General features: G+C 44.1%; 1 protein-coding gene across 1 annotated transcript in view; it reads left to right on the forward strand.

Moving 5' to 3' along the window:
* Positions 1–12068, forward strand: part of LOC119174229 (glutamate receptor ionotropic, kainate 2) — a 269581-nt gene that overhangs the window by 84773 nt on the left and 172740 nt on the right. Inside the window, exons 3-4 of the mRNA XM_075895948.1 lie at positions 8237–8506; positions 9564–9745. Coding sequence (XP_075752063.1) covers positions 8237–8506; positions 9564–9745 — 452 coding nt within the window. The remainder of the gene's footprint in view (positions 1–8236; positions 8507–9563; positions 9746–12068) is intronic.

Below are 12068 nucleotides of genomic sequence, written 5' to 3' on the forward strand. Positions count from 1 at the left end.
CACTCTGTCTGCCTGTTTGACGCATGGACGGACGCATATTCCCTGAATTCATACTTGTTCTTCTTTATTTTTATCGATTTCGCTTTTTGGACAATACAATTGCATTGCCTGCGGTTAGGACAAAACGAGGTGGTTTGCCTACTGACGACGTCCTGCTCGCGCTAGGCGTGGCAGCCTACATGGATGCTTCAGTCTGGAGAAATTCAATGGGCGGCTTTGTGTTTCTATCTTGATTAATCACCGCCAAGTTCAAGACCTCGAACGTGAAGACATATACAGGCTCCAAATATGACGCCTTTCTAGCGGCAATGAAATTGGTCTATAAAGAATCTGCTGCTAAGTGGTCCATATTTTGCGACTCTAAGGTGGGCCTTCATTCAGTGAGGGCGACGACGTTGGAATTACCACCAGTTGGTGGTTCAAATTGATAAAATAAGTATTGCGCCACTAAGTATTGCGACACTTTTTTTCAAGTAGTATCGCGGTACCTAAATATTGTAAATTTGTGCAAATAAACGTTCTAGTTTTCAGCTCCAGCTCCTCGGCTTATCTTCGCCGTGACCCTCTGATGGCTCCGGGTCCCGAATAAATTCAGCCAGTCAAAACAATGGGTTCGAATCCCGCCACTACCACAACTATTGTGGTTCATTACACTGAACACGCGTGTGATACCTAAATTGCTTAAATTGAAAGACACTGAAAAACACGAAGATACTTATCATTTTTCTTCCTGGGGAAATTAAAGGTGATATCAACACTTTTATTTTACCTATATGTATTATAGTAATTGCTGGTGTAATCGACGCCAGGTTGTTAGAGTTCTGACACCTCACAATAATGATGGACTCTGACACAAGTGCTTGAGTCAAACTTTATCCGATACGAAACGAACTCGACAGGCGAGAAACGAAGCTACGTGCATCACTTAGTCCTAAATTGTCGCGTTTTGATCCAGCAGATCTTTGAAGCCATAATGAGTTGTTAATGCGGCAGGAAAAGTACACCATTAAAAAGGTTTGGAGCTCAGGTGCATGTGAACTTAACAGACCATGATAGCGTGAAGCTTGAAGTATTTCGTGCAACAGTTTTATTAATGAAGTTGTCATCATCTCTATCTCTCCCGTTGATACTGTCGAACTTGTTCTCAAGACTCATTATAAGGCCCACAGAAATAATTAAACTGCTTTAAAAAACGCAAATCACCATCGAGAAATGTTCCAAATTTTAGTACTAATTATTGGCAGATTCCGACGACAAACGAGCCATACACTTAGAGAAAGCATGGTTAACGATGTGTCTCACGTAATTCCACGGATTTGTCGGTGAATACCTTATTTCTTATTTCTTGCTTTCTTCGGTGCCCTACTTTTGCGAACAAAATGCTAAACACGTAATTAAAGGTCCACAGGGCTCGTTTTCTTTCTCGGCCATTTGCAAAGGTCCGTGCCTAAGAGGAGGTTTTCTGTCTTAATTGCTTTTGGATGTGCTACATTGCTGGGAATAAACGCCAGAAACTCGAATGGCGCCATTAGGAGTAATTTCTTTAAATGTTGTAAGCATGAGAATTGAGCTCTAACTGTCGTTCACACCGACATCGATCGGTGGCAGGCAGCTTCCTATACGGGTTGAAAAGTTCTTAGCCAGGTTAGGGGCTAAGCTCTTTAAGGCGTGGGTAGGGCGTAACTGGTATGTATGCATGTATGTAGTAACCACTTCAAAGAATATCAACGTAGTGAATGATGACCAGGGGGGCGAAGCTTCGGAGGGTTTTATCGGCAAACAGTGAATCATTCACTGGCCGCGTCCATCCGTCGTCTGTCTCTCTGTCTACCTGTTTGACGCATGGACATACACGTGTTCCCTGAACTCATATTGATTTTTATTTATTTTTTCTTAATTTACTTTTGAACAATACAATTGCATTGCTCGCTGTTAGGACAAAACCAGGTAGTTTGCCTCCTGACGAGGTCCTGCTTGCGCTGGTCGCAACAGCTTACATGGATGCTACAGAAGAAGTTCAACGGGCGGCTTTGTGTTTCCATCTTGATCAATTACCGCCAAGTTCAAGGCCTCGAACGTGAAGACATATGCGGGCTCCAAGCTTGACGCCCTTCTAGCGGCAATGAAATTCGTCTAGAGAGAATTCGCAGCTAAGTGGTCCATGTTTTGCGACTATAAGGTGGGCGTTCATTCAATGAGTGCGACGACGTTGGAATTACCATCAGTTGGTGGTTCGAATTGATAAAATATATATTGCGCCACTAACGAAGGACATGACATAGTCTTTCAATGGTTGCCAGGTTACTGTCGGATCACAAGCAACCACCTCGCTGACAACGCGGCCCGATATGCTCATGACAGAGCACCCACACTGCTCATACCCATATCGTGAGGCAACGCTGCAAGAAAACTTCGTCTCATTGCGCATAATGCATGTTTACGCATTGAAATTATCCACTGAACTCATAAATCACTCAGAGAACCTCGAATAATTACTCGAACATCACCTGTCATCAAAGACTTCGCGACGTGACGCTATAATTGTGTGTCGATTGTAGATCAGTGTAGCGTTTACAAAATCATCCAGCTATCGCACTGGTACGGCTGACTCATCCAAGTGTGACAACTGCAAGCGTGCAAAAACTCTTCACCAAGTCTTTATCCACTGTCCTGGCTCTGAACAAGATCACCGGACTCTCCGTTGTGCCTTGAGGAGAGTGGATGATTGAAGCTTTACTGAAGAGAAGATCTTGAGGGTTATGGTCTTCGAGTACATCAGTTCTGAAAGCACCTCGAGCCCTTTCTGCAGTTCTTCAAGTCAACATCCCTGAGCGACCACATGTGAAACCCGGCATTGTGTTTGGTGTACCATGTGCCTCGTCTTATCTATCTATCTATCTATCTATCTATCTATCTATCTATCTATCTATCTATCTATCTATCTATCTATCTATCTATCTATCTATCTATCTATCTATCTATCTATCTATCTATCTATCTATCTATCTATCTATCTATCTATCTATCTATCTATCTATCTGTCTGTCTGTCTGTCTGTCTGTCTATCTATCTATCTATCTATCTATCTATCTATCTATCTATCTATCTATCTATCTATCTATCTATAATTTCCTTATTCCTCTCTTCCCGTGGTCGGGTAGCAAACTGGACGTTGTCTAGTGAGCCTCCCTACCTTTCTTGTATTATTTCTCTCTCTTCCACCCCCGGTGAATTAATAATAACAAGTTTAGCTCATCTAGTTATTAAGTATTGCGAGTTCTTTGTTGATGTTGTGTTGTTGAAAGAATGACGTAAATAAACGAAGAGTATGAAGCATTCCTTGCTACTAATTATAAAAAAAGTTTGATCCCTGATTGTCACCTGAAGTTTAGCATAAAACAACTCTCTTTATCTTCAAAATATTGTAATGTGCATATGAGCTTCCTCTGCTTTTGAAAATAATTCACCTCACTCGTTTCCACGCAGGCCAGGGTGCGATAAAGCACTGGTTATAGAGACATACAGCTGATGCAATGCGGGTAAAATTAATGATTCTGGGGAAGTTTGACGATTGCAGTGTTCTTACACAGTGTTCTTGTCTGTTAGTTGTCATGATTATTTTGTCCTAACATCAAAAAAGCATCCAGAATGGTCAGTGACACGCACGCTCTGCTAAAAGTGTTAAAAATTGGAATGCCAGGCAGATCTTTGTGGTGGATCTCTAAATTTTTATGAGGTCACAAGTTATTTGGTTAGTTAAAGTTCGAGTGAGTCCTGTTGAAGAAACGTTTTGTGAGTGTGAGTTCGAGTAAGTCCGGTTCAGGAAACGTATCGTTAGTATGAGTTTCATTGGGCCCTATAAGCGCAAAATACAAAGCACACCAGATGTAATCAGGTTAACCTCCAAGAATTTCCTTTGCTTCTCTTTTTCTCTCTCCCGAGAGTGTGTCTAAGCGAGCTCAACATTTTAACGTGATAGCGTTAAGGAGCTCGTTTCGTAGAAACCCCGGCGTCGGCGTCGCTGGTTGTGAGCAAAAAATGACCTTGTTCGTGGCCGAAAAAACGAGAAGGATGGAAATAAAATAAATAGGAACTAAAAAATTCGGGGTAGGAGTGGGGATCGAACCCGGGTCGTTTGCATGGTGTTGTGATCGGCCCACAAGTGTTGGCAGCGCACGAACGCGTAGAGGGACCGCGGCTTTGCAGCGCTTCTTTAGATGTCCAGAATCGGCTACAACCCAGCAGTTGTATACTGTGAATTCTTTAGGGCCATTGGCTCGCCTATTCAAAAGCCCTTTGGGCACGCACGACCAACAAATTACCTAGAAAGGGTGTTTTGCTCTCTGGACTGCCTGAAAAGAGTGGTCACCTCTGCGTTGCTGGGGTCGTTCGAATCCACCTGACAGTGAGCCGAGCGCCAGAGAACCATCTACGGGGACGTTTCTTGTATTCCAAGAGTCTTTCTAGTCTTCATTTCCCGCGAATCGCGGCCAGCCCCGCAGTGGTGCCTCCTCGATGAGTTGTCTCTGTGCATGAGCCTCCCCGTCATCGCACTGTGCTGGTTGTGGAGTGTATTTTGTGGGTTCCCTCCTCGCCATGCGACAAACTGGGTCTCTTTCGCTCTTTCAGGGGTCGGGAAGAAGGCGGTGTCTGACTTTTCACTTGGGGGGGGGGGGGGTGAAAATCAAGGCAAGGTTTACATTGGACTGTCATGGCTTCAATTGTTTTCTCTGCAGGGATTCTCAGGAAGAACAAGACATAAAAACGCGAGTGCAAGACGCTCCAAGAGCTTCCTTTTCTTTTCAAGTAGTATGGCGCTACCTAAATATTACAAATATGTGTAAATAAACGTTCCAGTTTTCAGCTCCAGTTCCTCGGCTCGTCTTTGCCTTGACCCTTTGATGGCTCCGGGTCCCGAATACATTCACCCAATCACCACAGTGGGTTCGAATCCCACCGCTACAAGCACTATTCTGATTTATTACACTAAACATGGGTGCGATACTTAAAATTCCTAAATTGAAGGACGCTGAAGAATAGGAAAACACTTATCGTTTTTCTTCATGGCGAATTTAAAGACGATGTAGAGATTTTTAATTTACCTTCTGGTATTATAGTAACTGCTGTTGTCATCCATGCCAGGTTGTTAGAGTTCTGACACCTAAAAATAATGATAGGCTCTGACACAAGTGCTTGAGTCGAACTTTATCTGATATGAAATGAACTCCACAGGCGAGAAACGAAACTACGTGCATCACTTAGTCCTAAATTGTCGCGTTTTGATCCACCAGATCTTTAAAGCCGTAATAAGTTGTTAATGCGGCAGGAAAAGTACACCATTAAAAAGGTTTGGAGCTCAGGTGCATGTGAACTTAACAGACCATGATAGCGTGAAGCTTGAAGTATTTCGTGCAACAGTTTTATTAATGAAGTTGTCATCAGCTCTATCTCTCCCTTTAATACTGTCGAACTTGTTCTCAAGACTCATTATAAGGCCCACAGAAATAATTAAAGTGCTGTAAAAAACGCAATTCACCATCGAGAAATGTTCCAAATTTTAGTACTAATGATTGGCAGCTTCCGACGACAAACGAGCCATAGACTTAGAGAAAGCATGGTTAACGATGTGTCTCACGTAATGCCACGGATTTGTCGGTGAATACCTTATTTCTTCTTTCTTGCTTTCTTCGGTGCCCTACTTTTGCGAACAAAATGCTAAATACGTAAATAAATGTCTACAGGGCTCGTTTTCTTTCTCGGCAGTTTGCAAAGGTCCGTGCCTAAGAGGAGGTTTTCGGTCCTAATTGCTTTTGGATGTGCTACATTGCTTGGAATAAACGCCAGAAACTCGAATGGCGCCTTTATGAGTAATTTCTTTAAATGTTGCAAGCATGAGAATTGAGCTCTAACTGTCGTTCACACAGACATCGATCGGTGGCCAGGTTTTTTAGGTGAATAACAAACAGAATAATGGCCAGACAGACAGACAGACAGACAGACAGACAGACAGACAGACAGACAGACAGACAGACAGACAGACAGACAGACAGACAGACAGACAGACAGACAGACAGACAGACAGACAGAGAGGCGGAGAGGCAGGCAAGCAGGCAGGCAGGCAGGCAGGCAGGCAGACGGAGAGGCGGAGAGGCAGACAGGCAGACAGACATACAGAGAGCCTGAGAGACGGACGAAAGGATGGACTGGACGGTGCTGTACTGACAGACCGACCGACGGACCGACCGATTGACCAACTGACGCGCATAAAAAGAGGCGAATCCCGACCCCGATTTCGCCCCACTCATCGTCATTAAAACCGTGGATATGCTTTAATTTTTTATAATATTACCGTGAAGGCCAAATGGCTTTGATGAGGGTGGGGATAAAATGCATGAAATATAGTGAACAGAACAGTGAAACGAATTCAGGTAAAAGAATATTTCACTGTATTAGTTTGCATACGTCAAGAAAATAAAACTAAATAAATGAACACGAGCAGCAAGTACAAGTCGCATATTCTCCGAGTTATAGACGGTGTCGCCAGAGCCGGCTGATCTCTGGCGACGTTATGCGTTCACCGAATAATCACCCCTGTAAACTTCCGGTTTAGCTTGTTTTTACGTGGTTTCCGCGTTTGGTGATGGCCGTGGCTGCTTGTTTTCCGATGTTTTACTCGGGTGTTGTCCGTGCACGTTTCGTTGTCGTTAAATTTGATTTTTTTAAAGCGACGCTGGCGAGTGGGCTCTCATCTCTGCGAGCAAATGAGTCATTGCCTATCTTTCTACTGCTAATGAATATCGCCGCATTCTAGCTAGTTTCTCTTTTCGGTGTGAACATAGAGTGTAGGTTTAGGTAGGTTCAACTTGAAAGTTTGACTCATGAGTAGACTCGTGAGTTAACCACAATAGTTCACGTTGCCCTGCAGCCACAGTTGACGTCAGCACATCAGTACAATTTGTGATTTCTCAGTCACATGATTGATTGATTGATTGATTGATTGATTGATTGATTGATATGTGGGGTTTAACGTCCGAAAACCACCATATGAATATGAGACACGCCGTAGTGGGGGGCTCCGGAAATTTCGACCACCTAGGGTTCTTTAACGTGCACCCAAATCTGAGCACACGGGCCTACAACATTTCCGCCTCCACCGGAAATGCAGCCGCCGCAGTCGGGATTCAATCCCGTGACCTCCGGGTCAGACGCCGAGTACCTTAGCCACTAGATAACTGCAACGGGGCCTCAGTCACATGAACACTTCGGAACGTGAGCAATTCCGATCGCCGCCGATCTCTTTAAAGAGTACCCAGGGTGACACAGGCGCAGAAATAAATGTTTTATGCTGAGGTTGTGTGCTTATACGAAAACACAAATAGTTTCAGAGTTCAACAGGAAGAAGGTTTTCCGTTCCACTCAAAAATTTGTATTTAACAATTCTACTATGGATCGAGCAACTCTTCTCCTGCATGTTGACAATGTGGGTTCGCTTTAAATACGCGGACAGGCAAAACACAAGTGTGCGCAGTCATTTCCAGGTACGCTTCAATAAAGTGCATCCACATCGTCGACATGCAGAACCAACTGGCCCAATGATGTACGCTGACAAAGTTCTGGTACAATTCATGCATTTTCTGTTTTTATAGGCGCGACCACTATAAGAGGTAACACGAGGCAGTGGGCCACGCTCATCGGAACACCTTGACCGATATTTTGCGCAGCGCCCGTCGGCCACGTGAGCCGTGTTACCTGCAGCAGTGGCTGCGCCTGTACCTGTGTTACATAATGCAGTCCGCCCAGTCGGCCAAATCTTTAGCTATCGTGCACTAGTGGCAGTTTTGTCTCTGTATCTTTGCCATACAACTACAATATGATTGAAAAAATGTGAGGACAAGTGTATGCTCCAAAGGCACATGTCCACGAAGTAGTCTTTTGTAACTTCATTTCATATGACGCTGAGATACAAAAAAGTGGCCGGGGCGCACAGTACTAAAGTTTTAGCCGACTGTACCTTATTACTATGATCAAAATGGTTTGAAATATACCGAGGTCGGAGTATGGGGCCAATAATAATTGTTGGATGGTGAAAATCTTCATAAACTAGTGAACGATGGGTCACTTTGCTTTGATGAGCCAGTGAAATAAGTGATAATTATTTCTCAATAAGTTTATACTCAATGAGAAATAAATATCGTTCCAGTCTAATTAAACTATTGTTTTTATTTTCGACTTGCAGTGTGCAGCATGCTCAAGCAGGGCGTGTCCGTGGTGCTCGGACCTCGCACTCCCTCCGTGGTGTCCGTGCTGGGTTCCACATGCAGTGCCTTCCACGTTCCCCATGTACAGACCAGCTGGAGTGCGCCTGTGGCTGATCCGGCGTCGGGCCAGCGTCTGTTCTCGGTCAATGTGTATCCGCATCCAGACGTACTCAGTCGTGCCTACGTGGACCTCGCGCTCAAGACGAGCCGCTGGAAGAGCGTCACCGTTATCTACGAGGAAAGTGACAGTGAGTACGTCAGCTGGAGCCCAGAGAAGTGTGCACCTATGTTACAAGGGTACAAAAATATTTTTTTGCTTGCCTGGTTGCACTTTTCTTATTCCGAGCCATCGAGAGATAGTCGGTGAAAAAGATCGAAGGAAGTACTCAGCGTTAAGCGCTTATTGTCTCATAATCTCGTCCGTCCGTTCCTTCGTCCATTCTCTGGAACGGTGCCAGCAGTTCCCACTACCCCTTGTACTCTCTCAGTGGTGACGTCATTGCCAGCGACTCATAGCAACAGTTGCACCGCCAGATCTGTTGCCCCTCCCTCTTACACCCTCTCACCAATCACGTCTTGGCAGAGATTGTAAAAGCAAAATAAATAAATGACAAAAACATAAGAAGAAGGACAAAACAAAAGAAAACAGGGCCTAGTTGCTCTAATGGCCACAGGCTTTCGTAGAGCACGTTTTGAAATTCACAAAATACCCTTAAATTTTTATCACAGGACGGAACACGAAAGAACGCAAACACAAGAGCTGAATTTCAACAATGCTCTTTTTGAAGCTTGATCAAAAATATATACATCTAAATGCAAAAACTCAGGTATGCGCATACGTGGAGGCATCAACGAATGACGGTTGCATTCTAGTTCAAGATAATGTATGTGAGCTGGCCTGATCTTCGCCCAAGTTATGTGCCGTGGTTCGTTCCGTAAATATCCGCGTAAGGGGATCGCCATGAGTCTGTATAATGGATAATTCATGAAATAGAGGTGAACATTTATACGTGTCACATGCACAGTTCACAAGCATGCGTCGCCCTTTTTACGTTTTAGCATAGCCACTCTTAATATCTACTGTAGAACTGTCGGGGTGAAGGCAAGCATTTAGGCTAAACATATATGTAGGATGAACTGGATGTGAAACTTTGCTTAATCACAGGGAACCAGACACAACATTTGTTACAAATTCTTAGGTGAGAGAATAGGCCACTACTTAAACGAAATGAGCACATATTTCGAGATATCAAATATTGTTTAGATTAGCGAAGGTTTCACTCCTTCGCATCTATCTTCTCGCAGGTTTTGTTCGCATGAAAGATGTGCTGAACACCTCGTTCGCACTGGGCGCCGCAGTCAACCTGATGCTGTATCGGCCAGACGGCGGTGCCGTCAAGACGCTGCTTAAGCGGGTCGACCTCGCCAAAGAGTTCAACATTGTGCTTGACGTGCCTACGGAGCGTGTGTACGAGTTCCTCGAAGCGGTAAGAAAGGCTTTCTGTGATGCCCGTATGGTTTCATTTCGACATTGCTGTCACCGATAGTTTTATAAGAAATTTATAATTCACAATCCTATATATTGAGGCTATGAAAGCATAGGCGTCTCTCATAATCATAGCGTGGTTTTGGGCCGTTAAACCACACAAATCAATTAATCAATCAATCAATCAATCAGCTATGAAAGCATAAACCTCGGTCTTGCATCCTGCCGCAAGCAGACACTGCTGTGAACAACTCAGGATTTTGTCTTGCTTTCGTGCTTGGCAAGGAGTGTTTAGAAATTCAGCGCGAAGTAGCCATTTTTTCAGGTGGCCTCTTTTCATAGACTTAGAGTCCTGCGCTGACACTCATCGGAGCTACCGGCCCCTTCATTATGAGTTCAAACAACATATATCATGTTCGTGGCCAACAGTCTATATAAATCAAGTGTGGCGTTTGGATCAGATGATCTTCTTGCCTCCATGTAGGAAGGTAGGAAGGAACAGGAGATGAAAAAATGGCAGTCATGCTAACCACTCTAGAAGGAATGGTATTCTACCCTACAGTGGGGACAGGGATGAGGGAGTTTGAAAGAAGACATTATCAAACGCTTTCTTTAAGTGAATGAAAACAATTGCCGCAAAAAAGCTCACCTAGTAATAATATAAGGTATGAAAGTTCACATACCAATATTTTTTGCAAAAAAAAACGTTAGCCACAAGTATTAAACCAATTTCCAAACAGTCAGGTTGCATTATTATTCGAGTGGTCATTATTGCTGCTACTGAAGGAGTCTATGCAGCTTACCCTGGCTCCAAGCAGAGCTGTGTGTTTCTCTCACGATAGTGCTTTCAGTACAGCACATGCGGATTCTTTCATGACCAGGTTAATAGCGAAGTGGTTGTACTGCCTTGCTGTCATATATATATATATATATATATATATATATATATATATATATATATATATATATATATATATATACACACACACACATATATATATATATATATATATATATATATACACACACACACACACACACACACACACACATATATATATATATATATATATATATATATATATATATATATATATATATATATATATATATATATGTATGTGTGTGTGTGTGTGTGTGTGTGTGCGCGAAATCTAACAGCCAATAATACCAAGAGAAGTATAGGGAAAGTTATTAGACCAAATTGTAAGGTAAATGTGAGGAAAGAAAAGTGGGTGAAAAGATAACTTGCCGTGAGCGGCAACCGAAACTGCGACCTTCGAGAGAGAGAGAAATAACATTTAGTTACGCATACGGCGTGCGGGAAGTCACCAGCCCGCAGGGCGCGGGTATTCCCTCTCTGAAAATTATGGCTAATAGAGTCCTATAGTCCCAGGGCCTAGATCTTGAGGACGTTGTGCTTCGGCTAGGCGTTGGATACTCGGGCTCCTCCGCTCTCGTTGTCCGGGGCGTCCGCTCCCTTCCCATTCACTTTATTGGGTATATATGTGAGTTTAAACGCGGAAGGAAGGAAGGAAGGAAGGAAAGAAGTAAGGAATATAGGAGGAAAAGAACGGCAGGGAGGTTAACCAGCCTATAGGCAGTCGGTTTGCTACCCTGCGCATGGGAGGGGGATGGGGATATGAAAGATAGAGAGCAGAGAGGGAAGAGAGATTAACACAGCGCATTTGACAGCACACGCGCGCACACTCAGTCATAGTCCAGTCTTGTCTTTCGCGGTATGTGACATTGCTGTTACAGCCGCTTGTTCAAGTCTGTGTCGAGTAGGAATTTCAACAGAGTTTTTGTCACCTTCTGTTTCAATGTCTTCTCTCGGGCACTTGACAGAATAGTATCCCCCGACATTTGGCTGTTGTCGATGCGCGCAAGAACGGACGCTGGTGACTGTCTCTGAATGTCATACAACGGACAGTCGCAGAGGATGTGGTGTAGCGTCTTTTCGCAACGACAGGCATCGCAGAGAGCGTTGTCGGCCATTCCTATGACGCATGAATAAGATTTTGTAAAAGCCACTCCTAGCCATAAGCGATGAAGAAGGGTGCCTTCCCTTTGGTCGAGCCCAGTGGGCATGCAGAGAGCCATCAAAGAGGACGGGTGGTGTTTACGATCGGTCTTGTTGCTTGGTGGGCACCATGGTGAAAACGTGATTTCACGCGCAAGTCGTCAAAGATTACTGGCTGCATCGGTCCGTGAAAGTGGTATGGCTTCTCGTGTTCCTTCAAGAGCTGCCCGTGCGGCTGTATCGGCATGTTCGTTCCCTAAGGCGCCGCAGTGACTTGGCAGCCACTAAAACGTCACATGAT

The sequence above is a fragment of the Rhipicephalus microplus genome, chromosome 5 (assembly GCF_043290135.1).
Source record: "Rhipicephalus microplus isolate Deutch F79 chromosome 5, USDA_Rmic, whole genome shotgun sequence".
Taxonomy (NCBI): Eukaryota; Metazoa; Arthropoda; class Arachnida; order Ixodida; family Ixodidae; genus Rhipicephalus; species Rhipicephalus microplus.